The 19,665-nt window shown below is 36.2% G+C and overlaps 2 protein-coding genes across 2 annotated transcripts in view; both read right to left on the reverse strand.

Annotated features, from left to right (window-relative positions):
* Nucleotides 1-4,206: 4,206 nt before the first annotated feature.
* Nucleotides 4,207-19,665, reverse strand: part of LOC112043175 (protein FAM166B-like) — a 28,059-nt gene continuing 12,600 nt past the window's right edge. Inside the window, exons 2-6 of the mRNA XM_024078478.2 lie at nt 11,028-11,129; nt 8,620-8,772; nt 7,089-7,285; nt 6,350-6,501; nt 4,207-5,774 (exon numbers count right to left, since the gene is read on the reverse strand). Of these exons, the coding sequence (XP_023934246.1) occupies nt 5,694-5,774; nt 6,350-6,501; nt 7,089-7,285; nt 8,620-8,772; nt 11,028-11,129 (685 nt within the window). The 3' untranslated portion in view covers nt 4,207-5,693. The remainder of the gene's footprint in view (nt 5,775-6,349; nt 6,502-7,088; nt 7,286-8,619; nt 8,773-11,027; nt 11,130-19,665) is intronic.
* Nucleotides 15,479-17,876, reverse strand: LOC112043176 (uncharacterized). Its single transcript, XM_024078481.2, has 3 exons — nt 17,618-17,876; nt 16,351-16,452; nt 15,479-15,929 (listed from the first exon to the last, which is right to left on the reverse strand). The coding sequence occupies exons 1-3, from the start codon at nt 17,706-17,708 to the stop codon at nt 15,718-15,720; spliced, it is 405 nt and encodes a 134-aa protein (XP_023934249.1). The 5' UTR covers nt 17,709-17,876; the 3' UTR covers nt 15,479-15,717.

Here is a 19,665-nt window from a genome sequence, read left to right on the forward strand (position 1 = left end):
CGTAAAACCCCAATAATATAGTCTAGCAGGACCTAGGCAATAAAAACTAAACAACAAACATTTTAATAATTTATTTTAATATACAATAAAAATATTCTCAATCTATTGAGTATTACTCCCAGAATATTTATGGTACAAAAATTACTAACTACTCTACAAAATTAAAATAAATTTCTATGGTGCTATATTCATTTGAAACTTATCATTTATGTTGTTTTATCATAATTTAATATACATATTTAGTCCTACATAAATAAAGTATGTTTTAATTCAAATTCTTTATTACACACACACATTAATGATACAGATACAATATTAAAGAAACTGATTTTACCATAAACGGGCTGGTTTTATCGCTGACGCTGAGCGATTCCTTCTCAGTCTAACGTCAAAACCAATAGGTATAATATAATGTCGTTGGTCAAAAAACTGCCTTTAGCGAGAGAAGTAACTATAATTGAACAGAGAGCCTAGTGGCAGTTTGATACTGTGACGATATCATTAACGTAAACGCAAATTCCTAAGGAATTGAAATAGCGCCATCTAGTGGCACTACTTCACAACTGTTTCAATTCCATATAAATTTGCGTTTACGTTAACGCGATAGTAACAGTATGAAAATATTGAAAACTCCCACTAGGCACACAGGGCCTAGTGGTAGTTTGATACTGTTTCTATCACGATAATGTAAAAGCGAATTTCTGAGGAATTGAAACAGCGCCATCTAGTGGCACTACTGCACAACTGTTTCAATTCCATATAAATTTGCGTTTACGTCAACACGATAGTAACAGTATGCAAATATTGTAAACTCCCACTAGGCACACAGGTCGGTACCGCAATTGAAAATATATTTTAAGGTAACTCAGAAGTGGATTAGTAGTAGATTATTATATAAATAGCACTAGTTTTCCTTCTAAATTCATTATATATTCTACTTTCGTAAATTTTATCAAGTAGGCATAAAATACCTTTTAGCCGGTAGAGGGTGGGGACACTTGACTCTAACAAAGATTAGCTCTTAAAACCTTATTATTTTATAAACGGATACCTAAATCGAAAAATGTTGGTAAAAGACCCCTCATATCTTTCAAAGACCTTCATTTATTTCATAGTTTGGGGTATCGTTGGATACTATACCCAAACTATGAAATAAATGAGTAAAAAAAATCATCCCCACTTTACATGTAGGGTAACCCTAAAAAAAAATTTATCAAGGTTTTATTTTACGACTTTGTTTACGTTTTTAATGTACATACTCATGATAATTTACTACTTTCTAGTAGTAATAGTTTCTGCGCTAAACCGCGGACAGACGGACGGACGGACGGACGGATTGACAGACGGACATGGTCAAACTATAAAATGTTGACTACGGATCCCTAAAAATGAACCCTAATGATACTACGTGTACCGTTTTAGGGTTCCGTGCCCAAAGGGTAAAACGGGACCCTACTATTTTACTTTTTTATTTTTTTAGAAAAGTTTAAATATGGATGGTAGGTATTGAAAACTTAACCGCACAATGAATTTAGGAATTTATTCTAAATATATTAAGGTGCAATTTTAAAAAAAACTGCTACTAATTACAAAAGTACCTTCTAATGGTACCTTTATTTAATTACCTAAATTATTAAAGAATAATTATATCTAATTATCAGTTGTAATTGTAATATTAATAAAATATTAAAATTACAAGTAATAGTACAATAAAACCATAAATTTAAAGAAAAGTGCAAATTGAGATGAAGACATAATTTCATAAAAAAAAGTATCTAACAACAGTGAAGTGTAACACGTAAATATCTAAAAATTAAAAAAAAAATTACAACAAAATCACAAAATGTTTCTACTAAACTAAAAAAGTGAGAAATAAACATCGTATGTATTCTGATCAGTTAGTACCTAATTATATTCTCGGGCCAGGCAAGTCTGAAGTACGAACAATATTAGAACTAGAATAAATAAATTTTAGAAATTGCATATTATGCATTTGAAGTGCTATTTATATGGCTAATTTAACAACTTACTTAACAAATTACACATTTCTATTGTCACTTAAAACTACATATACATAACATAATATATTACATTTCAAACAATTAGTAAATTTCTCTATAATTGTATTAAGTGAAACTGCCTAAATATTGTAGCGCATCGGGCATGTTTGCCGACGCCAGAATACCAGATTATTTCGCTATCGTGAGATCGCGAATTGCGTCTTTTTGGTCCCGTATCCGGAATTGTCGTAATGAAATCCTCAGTGTATGCTCCGAGTATCCTGAAAACCCTATTCTAAAATATTGGCTTACCGTGCATCGCGACAGGAACAAGAAATAATAAAAAAAAAATATGTTTGCTCTCAGAAATTTCTATAGATTTATTATTTAATTGTTATTGTTCAGACCTTGTAAATGTAGTTGCCGAGTCGCATACTAGATGGCGTTATTACCACTTGTACCAAAATTGTATCGCGCTAAGATGATTTTCACCTAGTAGTATAAGGCCATAGAAATTATTCATAATAAAAGTTTTTACACGGAAAAGTTGTGCAGTGTGTTATTTCGCGGTGAGTGAGCATTGGTCCTTCGAGCCGGATAAACTGTAAGTAAAGTGAACAGTGATACACAACAAACAGTAAAGTGCAAAAAGACTTAGAAAATTCACTAGTATTCGGTAAAGTGCAAACACTTAGAAAATGTTTCATACGCAAAAGACTTAGTAAATTCACTAGTGTTCGGTAATCCGTACAGTGCAAAGACTTAGAAAATATTCAAACGCAAAAGACTTAGTTTATTTACTAGTGTTCGGAGTTCGGACTTTAAAATATTTCATACTAAACACGCAAAACACTTGGAGAATTCATTACTGTTCCAACTTAGAAATTATTTGAAGTGCATAACACATAGAATATTCACTGATGTTTTGATGAAGATGAATGGAATTTAGTTTATCCATTGATGAATAAATTTTATTACATTTGTTTATTCTCGATCACTTTGAAAATACTTAAAGATTTGGAAACTTGTTTGAAAAATGGATATTTTAAAAAGTCAGGAAGAATTAAAGGCACAAATTCACCAACTTGAATTTAATTTTAAGAATAGTGCTAAAGAACGAATTACTAAACAGTACATTGAAATCCAATTACAAGCTCTCGAGTCAAAATATGAAGATTTTACAAAAAATCATGTACAATTAATAAAAAAACGGCGTACTTTGAGCACTGATTACTTTAGCGAAGACGTGTTTGGATCCGTAGAAGAATTCTATTTAGATTTTAAAACCGAATTGTTAGAAGAGTTGGATAGTAGTTCGGCTAACAAAAACGCTTTCTCGTATAATTTACCACCAATCGAACTACCCACATTTTTTGGAAATTATCGAGATTGGGTCTATTTTAACGACATGTTTACTTCACTCATCGATAATGATCCTACGTTAAGTGATATAGAAAAACATCAATGTTTGCGCTCAAGTATAAAAGGCGAAGCCGAACAACTCTTACAACACATTGAATTAACAGCACAGAATTACGAACATGCGTGGATGTGCTTGGTTAATAAGTATGGTAACCCAAGAATTATAGGTAACACAATTGAAATGGTGAACACTACTCAGAGAAAAGAAGTTATTCACTCACAATCTACTACGCAGGCACCTAAACTTGAGATGGTTAAAAGCCTCACTACTGAAATAAATACCGAATGCACTTATTGCACAAAAAATCATTACATATGCCACTGCCCAACTTTCACACAACTCAATATGGAACAGCGTCGAGATTTTGTCAAGAACAACAACCTTTGTTTTAACTGCTTGGTTAAATTTCATTCAATTAAGAACTGCAGACAAAATACAGTTTGTCGCCGTTGTAACCGAAAACACCACACACTTTTATGTCCACAAAAGAAACTGGTTGAGAAGCCAGTAGTTATAGCACAAGAACAGACCGTCAAGCCACCAATAGGCCCTGATAAGGAAATCACTAGCACGAAAGTAGCCGTTGGCGATAATCAAGTTAGTTTACCTACTGCTCGACTAGGAATTCAGAATAAGAATAGTGTTATGACCTACCTCCAAGCACTAGTCGATCAAGGATCTATGGCCACTTTCATTACAGAATCAGCGGTGCAATCTTTAGGCTTGACTAAGAAACAATTCGAAGTAAAGGTTACCGGCAGTTTCAGTGTGTTATTCGCGGTGAGTGAGCAGTTATATTTAATTATTATCTGTACTTATTTATGTATATTTTAAATGGGTGTATAACCTGAAGTAAATAAATTATTATTATTATTATTATTATAAGTACTATCTTACAATAACGGTAATTCATTGTTATTGTTACCTTATTAGGTATAATAACGGTAATATTTATTTAAATTATATAAGTAAAATATTCCACGTGGGGATGATTTTTATGGTTATTAGGATAAGTTAGCTTAAGTTCCTTATTGTATTCTTTCTCAATAAGAAAAAAAATGTAAAATATTTTACTAAGTTTGACTGCCTTTAACGATTTCAATAACACTATTTTTATTAGATGGCTTTCTTTTTGTTATTGTTATAAGATTCTAGCTATGCCTCGCGGTTTCACCTGCATAGATCCGATTGCACAGATATTGTCAGAGTTGTAAATATCGGGATAAAAAGTAGGGTATGTTCTAAGGTATCAAAATAGGAGGTTACGTATTCAGCCCATCTGTAGATATACGTCCGTATCTAGCGATTTTCCCATAAAGTAGTGATACGATTTGAATTTACTTTTACAATTTAAAAAATAGCAAGAAGTTAGGTAGTTCATAAAAAGTTTATTTACATTCAGCAAATATTATGACTATAACAGTTAGGTATATATAAAGTAAATTTGTATGCATATCAAATTTGAAGTATCTGAATAATACTCTTTGAATGCGTGAAATTGGAACGTCATCGAAGACATAATTTTATTGATTCTATTTATGTCAGGGATCCGTAGAACATTTTGTACAATTACTGATTACTATCAAGTTAATTTTCAACTTTTTTATTTACGAAAATTCTTGATTCTGGTAGCTAACTGAGTTACCAGGAAATTATTTTTTAAGCGTCGGAACGAGATAACTTACCACGCAATTTGTAGGACATTGAGGCTGTTAAATTGTATAATTATTAATTAATCAACAGAAAAAAAGCTGGTTAGTAACAACTTTTAACTTGTTATCTATCCATCATTCAAAATCGTTTTCTGTAATTTATTTAGCTTCAGTGGAGTAACAAACATCCATTATTACAAACCATCGCATTTATATTACGTAGATAGGTTATATTATTAGTAATTTCTGTACATTCTCAACTTTTGGAGCATTATTTGCACTAAAAATACCAACAACAATACAAAATTCACACTATCGAAAGTAAAGGTACCTCTATGATTTCACTATCGTAAATCCCATTTCTGATAAATAATTATACTTTGCTTCCCGCAATAACGGGATAAAAAGAAGCCTATATTTTACTCCTGACTATAATCTATATGTTAGCCAAATTTCATCCAAAACCTTCCATCCATTTTGGCGTCATAACAAACAACCATCAATCTGAACCATCGCATTTATATTAGCAAGATAATACTCATTTGTCTAATACTGTTCTTGGAGCCTAGCGAAGAATGTTCAACGACATTTGGTGAAGAACATCCTTCTGCCCGTGTGCTATCCCCAGTTCCAATACGAAGACTTCCTGTCGTGGTCCTTCAAGATGGCTCTGATGTTGATGTCAGCGTTCTGGAGTTCCTTTATTGAAATCATATAAAATGGTTTATTTCAAGTATGTTTTTAAATAACCTTTGTATCATAAAAATGAAATCGTCTTCAAAAATGTAAGTGAAACCGATTTTAATAAAAATTAAATGGAACCGATCTGGAAGTATACTCTATGAAACAAAAAAGAATTTTCAAAATTGGTTAATAATTAATGACGAAGTATTGAGGTAATAAAAATTTAAAAAAATATATACGAGTCAAATTGTGAACTTCCTTCTTTTTTGAAGTCTAACTGACTTCAAAAAAGTGAAAACGAGAGTGCTGAAGTAAAACTTCTTTCAGAAATAAAATAATACATGCAAGAGAAACTTAAAAAATAGTAGCGGTTAGTAGCGCCATCTCTCGTGTCAGACTTGCCTCCCTTCACACAGGGTTTTACAAGTTAGTTCACAACTATGCCGTTATAAGACAAAAGTGATTCGGCGCTGGGCTTGCTTGTCGTAGTTTAGCAGTGTTACTACAGATGGCGCTTTTAAAACTTAAAGGTATGTTTTTTCTAATAATAACACTTTTATACATATTAATTTACATTTAATTTTTGATACCTTACGTTTGTCCCTCTCCATCTTGATGAGCTCAAGGCCGCGTTTGGCCGCGCAGTGGTAGCGCTGGCTGAGGGAGGCCTCGGAGCCTTTTATTCTCGGGATGTGGCCCGTGTATCCCGCTATTGGTGGAAATTCCGGTGATATTGTGTTCTCTGGAAGGTACAAAGTTAATTTAGTTAGACAAGCTGATGCCCAGACTTCGTGTAAATGACGGATTTTTCGAATGAACATTCATTATGCTAATTCACAAAGTAACAAGTAGGTCTATTGCTTCAAGTACCTGTAAAAATCTGTAAAAATCCCACAAAAATCCATTAATTATTTCATCATCATTAGGCCAGGCCTCCCTCTTTATATAGGAAAGGGAAAGCTTAAGCCCACCACGCTGCTCTAATGCGAGTTGGCGGGATTAGATTGATAATGTTAAATTAACTGGCTGTATCGGATTTTAATGACCAACGGCTTAGCGTGCTCTCCGTGGCACAGGGATGGAGAATCGGAGCGTTGAGATTTTTTACTGGAAATTCCTTATAAGTCAGAAAAGCGCTCAGAATGCTTTCCAGGTCACATATTTTGCCTAACGATGTAACTCTGCAAAATAAATAGAAAGCTATGGAAAACATTCACGATGGGCTTAACATAATCTTCGACATTCCCCCAAAACCAAACGAAACTGAATGCTTAAAGAGATTTAAACATCGTTTACCGATATCTTCCGAAACATTAACATAAATCTCACCTTTGTATTTATTGATCTCTATAAATCTATTCAAATCTCTTCTGATCTCATCTCGGGAATGAACGGTCTCCATCTTGGGAGCGCTCCGCGATCTCACAAAGCTCCTGTTGAGATTTGTCTTGCGTTGCAACTCTCTTTGGCTTGCGCTGAAGTCTGCCATGCAATCGTCGGCTGCACGTCCGTAGGATTTTCCATATCTGTTTAAAGCAAAAATTTCAACTGTATTAAAACTACCTAACTATGTTGTGATGGTATGTTAAAATACTAAAAGAAGAACGATATTTTGCGTTGATTCTTCTTGGCATGGAATAAGGAATATTGTGAAAAAGAAAATGTATTTAGTTCGAACTGTATAACGATGCAATTACTTTATTTTCATGAAAGAAGTCCTCCGGCTAAAACTTAAACTAAAATTGATTGTCATTTGTGTAAATGGCAATATATCGACATTACCAAATGACTTTGGGCGCCATTAAGACACTTTTGAGCTCAATTCTCCTGTCAGAATGAGGGGTTAGGCTAATAATTAGGCCACCGCGCTGACCCTACGCGGGTTGGCAGACTACACACATGTAGAGAGTTGAGAAAATTCTCAGATATGCAGGTTTCTCCACGATAATTTTCCTTCACCGTTGGAGACGATATTTAATTTCTAACTGAAAAGTTGGATGTGCCCCGAAGTGGATTCAAGTTACGCTCCGAATCGAAGGCAGAGGTCATATATACTGGGCTAAAGCGGCTCTCATTTAAGTGGTTGGTGGTTATTTAAATTAAATCAAACCAGACTCAAAACAACAGGTCGAAGATATTTTACGTAAAGTATGTAAATATTTCTTGTCACTATAAATGGCGAACATAAAACAGCACGGCATGTTGTCGATCTCGTAGTTGTCTATTGGCCTATACTTTTACGTGAAATACATGCCAGGCACGTATCATGTGTGGTCGGTCATGTAGGCGGGCTGTCGTACACGTCGCGCATGGGCCCGCTGCTGCGCGGCATGTTTTCGATCTCGTAGTGGTCTCCTGGCCTATACTTAACAAAGTATTTACGTGAAATGCATGCCGGGCACGTATCCCGTGTATCCGGTCGTCGATATAGGCGGGCTGTCTGTGTGGCGTCGTACACGTTGCTCATGGGCCCGCTGCGTCGCGGCATGTTGTCAATCTCGTAGTTGTCTCCTGGCCTATACTTAACAAAGTAATTACGTGAAATGCATGCCGGGCACGTATCCCGTGTAGCCGGTCATGTAGGCGGGCTGTCTGTGTCGCGTGCCGTCGTACACGTCGCGCATGGACCCGCGGCGGCGCAGCATGTTTTCGATCTCGTAGTGGTCTCCTGGCCTATACTTAACAAAGTATTTACGTGAAATGCATGCCGGGCACGTATCCCGTGTAGCTGGTCATATATGCAGGTCATATATGCAGGCTGTCTGTGTCGCGTGCCGTCGTACACGTCGCGCAAGGGCCCGCTGCAGCGTGTTGTCGATCTCGTAGTGGTCTCCTGGCTTATACATAACAAAGTATTTACGTGAAATGCATGCCGGGCACGTATCCCGTGTAGCCGGTCATGTAGGCGGGCTGTCTGTGTCGCGTGCCGTCGTACACGTCGCGCATGGGCCCGCTGCGTCGCGGCATGTTATCGATCTCGTAGTTGTCTCCTGGCCTATACTTCAGTGGTTTGCTGAAAATAACATAGTCGTAAAATTAATAGTTAGGTACAAAAAAATGTTTATCAAGTGATTTCTTAAGTTAAATAATTAATTTGAATACTTGTCTCTTGTATTCAAGTGGAGTACAAGATTGACTTTCATAATATTTCATGCTCAAGAGTGCGTGTCTACTATGCAAATCATCGATTCTAAAATAGATATACAACTGCGTAACATCATACTAGATGTATTGACGGAAAAAAATAAAATACCTAAAGAAATTCATAAAACATTTATATTATGTAAATTATACGACCTGTTTTATGTCGTAGCATATTACATAATAGCTGTATTTTAGAAATACACTGGGTTTATATTTTTTTTTAAACACAACTTCATAAATTACAAACGTACCCACGAAACAATAAATTATAATATATGCTACCTACTGATCACTTTGAAGGCGGTGCCAAGCCGGGGATGTATTAATTCAAGACGTAGACCTAACCTAACCTAACCTAACATGAAGATTTTGGTTTCTTAGACATTGTCTTTTCTTTCATGTGTTTTTTTCAGTTACGACTTTAATAAATAAAATCTTTCTCATATAAAAAGCATTATAAAAATCGGACCAATCTGTTAAAAGTTATGCGTATTTATAAAAAAAAAACAAATATATACGCATCGAATTCATAACCTTCTCTCCGTTTTTTAGTCGGTTGAAAATATGTATATAGTAGTAAACTATAGTAGGTATAAATTTGGAAAATGCCCTTACAAATTGCGTTTTAACAAACTGCTAGAACAAGATAACGATTATAAGTTGCCGCTACGTGCCGTAGACTATTGTAGCATAAACTCATAAATCGTATACGATAGACCTTGTAACCTAGATTGAGTTACATAGTAGGTACTTACGTAGGTTACTTTAGAACGATAATGTCCTACGTACGAACTTCGAAAAACGATAAAGCTGAAGAGTTTGTTTGTTTGTTTGATTGAACGCACTAATCTCAGGAACTACTGGTCCGATTTGAAAAATTCTTTCAGTGTTAGATAGCCTATTTATCGAGGAAGGCTATATATTATCCCCGGATTCCTACGGGAACGGGAACCACGCGGGTGAAACCGCGCGGCGTCAGCTAGTCTTACTATATTACAGCCTTTCTCGATGAGTACTGTTTACCAACAAAGAAATTAGAAATGAAGGTAAAAAACGCCTGTCTTTTCATAACTTATTTATTTTTAAAAATGTATGGTTTGTTTTTACAATGTTATATAAAATACATTAACCATATCTAATTGTTTAAGCTTATGAATCAAACTTATTTTAATTAATTTACGAACAAGTTATTTTTTTTATTTTATTTCTTTATAAGTTAGCCCTTGACTAGTCATGATGCAATCTAAAATGAAAGCGGGCTAACTTGTCAGGAGGAGGATGAAAATCCACACCCCTTTTCGGCTTCTACACGACATCGTACCGGAACGCTAAATCGCTGGGCGGTACGTCTCTGTCGGTAGGGTGGTAACTAGCCACGGCCGAAGCCTCCCACCAGCCATACCTGGACCAATAACTAAATCTCAATCGGCCCAGCTGGGGATCGAACCCAGGACCTCCGTCTTGTAAATCCACCGCGCATACGACTGCGCCACGGAGGTCGTCAAATTTTAGTTATTATTAGGTGTGAAATGACTAGTGATTTATACCCTCATTTTTGTTTGTAAACAGTACTTATCAAGAAATGCTGCAGTGTAGGTACAACGAAATACGTATACAAGTTATATAGAAGTTTCGTGTATGTTTTACATAATTGGTACTGAATTAAAATTTTATGGTCGTAATATACGAGTAGGTACTTGACTATTGTAGCTGTTTTTTTCAGTACCCACATATTTTAGAACTCTTAAATTAATTATCGTGTCACATTGTTGTTGCCATACACTTTTAAAACGGCTTGACCGATTTTGATAAAGTTTTATATGAATCTTCAGTAGTTCTAAGAATAGATTGTTATGAATTTTTCATACTAGGGGTATGAAAAAGTATTAAGGGTGCCATTTTTGCCAAATTATTTTGTTATGATATATATCGTTTTTTGTATTATTTTTTATGAGGCTTTAAAATACATACAACTCAAAAACCCGTACAACTGGTTCAGCTAGTCTTTCTATAAAATCTATCTAAATATATCTTGGTTGAACAGGATTAACTGGATATGATCAATATAGATTAGATATGGTTTATGGTCGATAGAATGTGCATTAATAAAGGGGAGAATCTCACTTGAACAGTCCTTTAGAGCGTATTTCTTTGAGAATGTGCCGCGTGTTGTCGCCGTAGCATTTCCCGTAGCGAAACTTCAGTAGCGGGCAATGGCCTGTGTACCTGGAACAACGTTCGTATTATATGAATAACCTACATAATAACTCCTATCGATTTATGACGGCCTAGTACTTAGCTTAGGTTGGGTTACAGTTTTTTTGAAGATGTTATTAGTTTTTTGGTAGGTTTTCTATTAAAATATGTGAGGAAGTAAGTAGGGAAGGTAGTTAGAAAGCCTATTGAGTGTTTTTCTACATACTGATATTTTTAGGGTAAATCTCAAGATATAGGATTCATCATCATCTCCTTACCCTTATTCCACTTAAGTGGGGTCGGAAAAATATGTCAATCTTTTCCATTCGTTTCTATTACTCGTCAACTCATCATCCACTCCTTTTACACACATGTCCTCTTTCACACAATCCAACCATCTCTTCTTTGGCCTTCCTCTCCTCTTATGACCTTCCACTTGCACATTAAATTTTTCTAGTAATATGACTTTCCTCTCTACGCATTACATGTCCATACCAAGCTAACCTTCTACTCCTCAATTTTTCTGCCACCTTCAGACTTCCTCTTATATACTCATTCCTTATTTTATCTATTTTTGTCACACCACACATCCATCTCAACATATGCATTTCGTTTCATTCAAGATATAGGATTACTTTAGTAAAACTTTTGAAAGATGCTTGTAGTAAATAAAAAAAATCCCCAACACTCACGAATGACCTAATAAAATAATTAAATACATTCAGCTAACTTATCCTAATAACTATACAAATCATGATCACTTGGAATACTGGCAAGAAAACTTGCTGTATTTACGCGTTAAACAGCCAGGCTGATCTTTACACTGAAAATGTGCCACCCCTTCTGTCACCAGTTAAGCCGCGATGAAATAATTCGGATAATTTTTTTGTCTATGGCCCAAGGGATTCCACAACAAAAGGAAAAATTAACTCTCGGTCTGAGAGACATACCACTATACCAGTTTCAGATTTTTCTGTTTCTCTGCTAAAATACAGCCATTTGAAACATTACATGTTTGTCTCAAATCTCACAGTGCTTTTTGACTGGGAACTTGGATGCAGGAAACTAATCTATATTAATATAATAAAGCTGAAGAGTTTATTTGTTTGATTGAACGCGCTAATCTCTGGAACTACTAGTCCGATTTGAATAATTCTTTCAGTGTTAGATAGCCCATTTATCGAGGAAGGCGATAGGCTATATTATCCATGTATTCCTACGGGGACGGGAACCGCGCGGGTGAAACCGCGCGGCGTCAGCTAGTAACTAAATAAAAATGCATCAGTGTATTATTGACTTATCGATAGCACACTCAAAGTGGAAAATATCGCACGTTTTCAATTTCACGTTTTGATAACGTTAAAAGTAGGTACGTTTCATATCACGCTAGAGAAAATGTTATTCGATAAAGCAAAAAGCAATCTCGAGAAATATATTTAATGGATTTGGGTGCCCCCTATCACTTGGAAGCGTTGAAACGGGTTAATGGAAATAAAAAAATCCATCATGTCTATTTATACTGAAAAATAACTAAAATATGGTATACTAGCGAATTCTTGTGCAATTCTGAAATTTAGTTTTTCACAGATTGTGTGGGAATTCTTGATTTTTCCAGAATAAAAAGTAGCCTATTTGTAAGTAACAAAATATTCCATTCACCTTACTTACACCTTCGCGATTATATATTGGTGAGACGAGATAGATTTATTTAATGCATTGAATAATAGCCGTACTAAGCGTTTTCTCACCTGTTTATCCCGATGCTGTAGGAATTAGAGGATAAAATTTAGTATATCCATCTTTATGTACCTACTAATCTAGATTTCTAAAGTTGTGAATGGGGTGACTAACTAAACGAATAAACTCTTTTTCACTTTATGGTCTTTATCTTTAATTTAAATTTAATATTCCATTTGAATTTCCTAAATCAAAATAAGGGTTTTAAATAAATAAAAATATAGTTAGGAAGTTGGTACTATGTTTCAAAATTTAAAATTTGAAGATAAAATACATTAGTTTATTTAGAGGTTTCTGCAATTAATACCAACATTTTTAAAGGATAATAGGTATGTTAGGATAGTTATTAGGATACGTTATCAATACAATGAGCAAATACAATGAGGAACTTATCCTCATTGTATTTTTCCTCAATAAAAAAAAAAATATTCAAAAACGTTTTATTTCCAGTCAATATCTAGGCATCACAAATTAGGGGCAATCCTCATAGTCGAAGCAATATCCGGACGCTAAATGTAGGACAAAGGGGAAGTCGCAGTCACAACGCGACCAGTCGCATATAACGCCCATTGATGTTGCAACTGGATCGTCGCAAGTCCTCTGAGACGCGGTTGGGAGACAATCACTGGTCACTCTGTGCATGTTTTCTGGGCAATTATCGACGCCTGTGCAAAAATTTCAATTTGAGGTTAAAATAAAGGCCTGTTTTTGTCATCAACAGAGCACAAAAACTCAAGTTTGTACCGCGATTTTACCCGCGTAGCTCACGTTCCCTTGACAGTACGGTAATAAAATATAGCCTATGATATTCACAAACAATGTAGCTCTCTAGTAGAATTGTCGAAAACGGTTTAGTAGATCGAACTTTACCTCTTTATAATATATATATTATATATATTTGAATAGATAAAGGTAAACTTACATGTGTTATTAAACAATAAGCACCCTTGCTTACCGATTTGGTAATACAAGGCTTTACTAAACCGAATGTAGAAGTATAAAATGACAACCAATTTTATCGTCTTCATTACGCCGATATATTACCAACAATGGTCATCGCACGGTATCTTAACGAACAATTGTATCGTTGAAGCAGGAAATAATTTATGAAACTTGTTTGGTTTCAGAGAAAAATTGATCCAATTGAAACAGATAAATATTGATACCCATGTGAACTCCACGGGAATTAGAGCAATTATTAGTATTGCTTGGTCAATGTATGATAAATCTGGGGGAAATTCAATAATAATTGGCAATAGTTTCAAAATACTCCACGTACTCGCTTCAGGAGTGCTATTCACCTCTATCTTTCTAATCCTAAGTTATAAAAACATTATTACAGAATAGCACTTGGTACAGTTCTCTACGTTGGTATAACAACTTACGAAGACGAAGGCGATAACGAGGGCGTATGACGAATAGTTTTGAACTCAGTTAGTCAATTGCCAGTGTTCATCAATTGTCTAATTGTTTGAAATTAATTCATAACACTTCCATGTGATGACCTACGGATCCTAGACTTGGTCGCTGACTATGGGCCTTATTGGAAGGCTCAAAGTCACTCAGCGGGCGATGGAGCGAGCTATGCTTGAAGTTTCACTGCGTGATCGAATCAGGAATGAGAAGACTGCGGATCTCATGCGGACGAACCAAAGTCACTGACATAGCTCGGCGAGTCGCGAAGCTGAAGTGGCAATGGGCAGGTCACATAGTTCGAAGAGCCGATGGACGTTGGGGTCCCAAGGTGCTGGAATGGCGATCCCGCACCGGTAGGCGCAGTGTTGGTCGACCCTCCACTAGGTGGACCAAGGAAATTAGGCGAGTTGCAGGGAGCCGCTGGATGCTGGCGGCTCAAGACCGTTGTGCTTGGAGGTCCATGCAAGAGGCCTATGTCCAGCAGTGGACGTCTATCGGCTGATAAGGTACTCCCATATTCCCAATACGGTATGCGCTACAAAGAATAATTTCCCATGAAACCTTCCCTTCCCAAGCTACCGCGGTCTGAAATTCTGCCATCTTAGATTGCATCATCACTTACCACCAGGTAAGATTGTGGTCATGGGCTAACTAAGACACTTAAAGAAAAAAAACTCCATAATTGGCTTCCGTATTTAGCTATAGTAGGACCATAGGCTGAATGCATGTCTTTAGTATAAGTATAGGGCCAGTATATAATGTCAGCTATATAGTATGTCAAATGGAAGACAGGTCTTTATTAAGCACAGCCAGTAAGTTACTAATCATATGGGAACTAAAAACTTCCTTTATTTATTTTTTATCTTTATTTTTATTTTCATGAAGTTTCCACAAGCCACAATCTATTATCTATCTGTAGTTATCCAGAACCACTCTTTAGCATAACATGGGACATAAAACCTAAAAATTATTTGTAAGTTTTTGTTCATATTGATATACGACCAAACACTAAATGAATCATGAAATCGTTTCTGCATCTTCGTTTATTACTACTTTCTTAAGGCCTTTCAACTAGCCATAATCTAACCATAAACAGTATTTAAGCTTAAGGCAAATAAAGGACTGGAAGTTGAGAAAAAACTAGGTGTTTTTATTGTGTAACTTTATTGATTTCTTTGGTTAAATACAGTCAAAATAGCATATGAATTATGTCACCATGACCTTAATTTAATATAAATAAATACAAATGTAAGTTAAAAGTTTGTTAGTTTTTCATGTTTTCACACTAAAGTTGCTAAACCCATTTTAAAAATTCTTTTATTCTTGTTATTCACCATGAGATTCACCAGTATAATTTAGCCTATCATGCAGTAACACAGGATATATTTTATCCCTGTATTCCTACCGGAAAATACACAGGTGGAACCACGGAGCAACCGCTGCTAATCATATACAATTTAATTAATTAATCAAACGGTTCTGGCTCTTCCTTAATTTCTATATTCTTGGACTTTCTACGCCTCTTGCCCTGCTTCCTACGTTCACTGCGGCGACTCTTCCGTTTGGATGGTTTGGATATGTACAGCGGACATTCAGTACTTTTGACACAATACTCATTTTGATCGTCCCACAGCATGTCTCCGTTACAGTCGCAGCGAGACCAACCACATGTATATCCTGAAATGAGTATTTAAGCAAGAAGTTAAGTACAGTACTTAATATGACCATTAAGGCATTGGTCATATTTTCATTTGAGTAAATCACTATGAAAGATTATGAAAAAGACCATGATGATTACCCAAAGACTTATGAAAAATCCAATTATTATTGTTCCAATTGGGTAGATCTATAATTAGCCTAGCAGATGGGGATCATACTGAGATGAGTCCGGCCCCTTTAGCTCGTCGAATATTATCAATTTAATGCTGGCTCTTAGTAAAATAGGGCTTACAAATAAATGAACTTTCGATGATTAACGCAAGGCAGGTTATGGTAGGGGTAGGGTTAGGTAGGTGTAGGGTAGAGTAGGGATAGGGAAGCCAAAAGAAACATTGGCGTTTTTTTACTTTTGGACAAAATAAGGAGATTTTTTAGTTACCTAGGATACGTGGTATCGGTGAATCGCACGTTGCTTGTGACATGGTGTCACCATTGCAGCGCGTATGGTAAGGGTGCATGGTGCGTGGGCATGCTATCACGCCTGTAACATTTTTCATGTAATAAAGAAGTTTGTATCGTCATTATCATCATCATCATCCATCATCATCATTAACAGCCGATGGACTGATCCACTGCTAGACATAGGCTTCTTGCATAAACTTCCAAACAAAATGGTCTTGAGCCGTCAGCACCCAGCAGCTTGATGTCCTTGGTCCACTTAGTGGGGGTCGACCAACACTGCGCTTTCCAGTGCGGGGTTGCCATTCCAGCATCTTGGAACCCCAACGTCCATCGGCTCTTTGAACAATGTGCCCTGGCTATTGCCACTTCAGCTTTGTGACTCGCTGAGCTATGTCAGTGACTTTGGTTCTTTTGCGCTAGACTGTAAGCTTTTTCAAATTTCATTCAAAATTAATCGGGATGACGAGCGACTTGATTTATCATTGACTTTCTAGATCTAGACTAAGCGAGCGAGCACGTGTTTGTAACTAGGGTAGGCATTATAGTATAAATTAACTGCCTCATTGGTCCCGTGATTAGCTGGTTCAGCTACGGACAATGAGGTCCAGGGTTCGAATCCCGGGTCAGGCCAACAAAAACAAACGATATTATAGTGCACAAGCATACACTTGTGCACTATAATATCTCCTGCGTACATGGTTAATCTCACCATGAGATTAGCCGCCGTGACCGAAAAAAAAAAGTCGGTCGGGAGCATATTATTATAATATAAATTGCTATAGTATAAATTGCTCAGAATGGAAAATACTCTACTACTGAATATACCTTTGTGAGTTGATGCTTAGAGGAATGTTAGTAATCACTTACCATGCCCTTCTTATGATTGATGATGATGGTCTTTGCCTGATTATCACAACACTAAGCTATTCCCCCACATCACCCATCACCCATTTTTTTAAAGAATATTTGCCATATCTTTTAATATGACTAACATTTTCATTCTCCTCCAACTAGTCGAGAAAGACTGTATTACGAGTGGGTACGACTATAGTCCAGCGGGGCAAGCATCGAACCAACACCCCTCGGAGTCCTGTCACTTTACCATTCAGCTATTGAGAGTCGGCTTGCATTAATGTATCACTCTTAAGTCTGTGTTAACATTTTTTACAACTCGCCTGGCCTGAGAGCCATATGAGATCAGCTTGCTCTTCCGCTTTATGGTATTACTATATTACATTACTTACATTTTCCTTTAAACAGCAAACAATGTCGATAGACGTTGGCATGTATCACAGAAAGTGCGGAAAGTATGAGCGTTGTTACGAAATGGACCATTGTTCTGACGCTCTCGGAGACGAAATGCGGATATCATACCACTCTAAACTCTCACGGTATACACGCTTGTTATGATAAGGGTTGCCACCTAGTTGTCTTCTTCTTCGATTATTCTAGCGTTCGTCCGCGACTTCATCTGCTAGAAAATAGATATAAACTTTATCTATGCTCGTTAAAACTCGAATCCTCCTAAAATGTCTCCAACTTTTGTTTTAATACAGGGGTGGTTAAGAAAAGAAATGTTATTTTGGTATTGGAGTTTTATGCTAATTAGGTATTGGATTGGAATTTAAGATCGTTAGAAGTCTACTAGGGTTAGTAGAAAATATCACGAATATTAATATATCACATTATTCGTGGATAGAAAGAAGTATGTTTGCATGGATCTCGTGGTATAGTCTGACGGTAGCGAGAACTTCGAACCAGCACTTTGACTTTACCCACCCCTGAAAGATTTCTACGTAGTATACGAAACGCACTTTGGCAGCTTCTCTGATTGTGTAAATGCCGCAGGCTCTTTAATGGGACCTCAGCGTATTACGTATTAGGGTTCATTTACACGAGCAGCACGTTGCAAACAGCAACTGGCAACTGCTACCGACGACTGCAGCAGTTGCTGGTTGCATAAATGAACTCTTACTATTAGGATGGTAACCGGAAACAATTACCAGACTCAGACCTGAGCTATTTTGTATCCCAAACTGGGGCCTTACTACAAGCTCTTAAATCCGTAGCGATTCCATAACGTTTAGACATTTCATACCCTGAGAGCCATTGAGCTACATCGAGAGAGAGTCACTAATCATTTTATACACTCAATTCGTACCACTTAATGAGGTAACGTTACTTACGCCCTTAAATAAGATGGACAGATATCATGATGGTTTTGCAAAAGGTTGTGGTAAGCCCCCATAGATCCGAGTTGAAAACCCAACACGGTCATAAAGCAAGGCATTCCCAGCTACGCCAAAATATACGTCTCATCAAAAAACAGTCTTCCTGAACAATACTTGCGAACTGTTTCGATTTTTTTACGAGAAATAACTATAGTTAAAATAGAAAATTTATGGTGTCACACCATTCGTGGAAACAAGGAAAAATGTTTGTGTGGATTTGAATGCATACCTACTTACATAATTTAGTGGCATTTCCCCCACTGACAGTTCCTGTTGTGGTGTCAACTATCTACTGGCAGAAACTAGGCCAAATGTCACACATGCCGATATAATGTAATGTTTACTATATTGTTGATTTTGTGTTCGTTTCTTCCAAACGGATTTTTTTTTATTCTTATTTTTATTGTTTAAAAATCAAAAATCATTTATTTCAAGTAGGCTCAGTTTACAAGCACTTTTGACACGTCAGTTGACTATTTGTAAAGATTCTACCAACGGTTCGGAAGGCAGGTTCTGCTGAGAAGATACCGGCAAGAAACTCAACAGTTGCTCTTTTGAAAAAGTCTTACAGTATTATAATTTACAATTGATAACAATTACAATTTCTTATAGTTTTATTTCCTGTGTGAAGGTGGAAGCTGATCCAATGGCCTCCAAGCGCTTTTATCTTTAAGGAACTCATCAATGTTGTAGTAACCTCGACTAAGTAAATGTTTTTTAACACATTGCTTAAAGCTATGCATTGGCAGGTCCACCACAGTCTTGGGGATCTTGTTATAGAAGAGTACACCCAAACCTACAAAAGATTTTTTTAGCAGGATGAAAATCCACACCTCTTTCGGGTTCTACACGACATCGTACCGGAATGCTAAATCGCTTGTCTTGGCTTGAATCTATCTATCAGCTTTAAATTATGTATTATTAAAATTAGAATATTTCGTATTCCATTGGAAATTTAGTAATTGTTCGTTTTGTAGAAAATGGTTTTCTTTTGCAAGTTTTTTTAGTAGTTTAGTACGAGTATTTACCAAAATCTGTAGAGTCGTTGCTCGCTTGTTACC

The sequence above is a fragment of the Bicyclus anynana genome, chromosome 15 (assembly GCF_947172395.1).
Source record: "Bicyclus anynana chromosome 15, ilBicAnyn1.1, whole genome shotgun sequence".
Classification (NCBI taxonomy): domain Eukaryota; kingdom Metazoa; phylum Arthropoda; class Insecta; order Lepidoptera; family Nymphalidae; genus Bicyclus; species Bicyclus anynana.

Bases quoted from the DNA above. Each gene is read 5' to 3' on its own strand.
- LOC112043176 (XM_024078481.2), bottom strand. From the start codon at position 17,708: ATGGTCCATTTCGTAACAACGCTCATACTTTCCGCACTTTCTGTGATA. The intron at 16,453-17,617 runs GTAAGTAATGTA...AAAATGTTACAG, and splicing joins TTTGCTGTTTAAAGGAAAAT to GCGTGATAGCATGCCCACGC. The intron at 15,930-16,350 runs GTAACTAAAAAA...TACTCATTTCAG, and splicing joins ACCGATACCACGTATCCTAG to GATATACATGTGGTTGGTCT.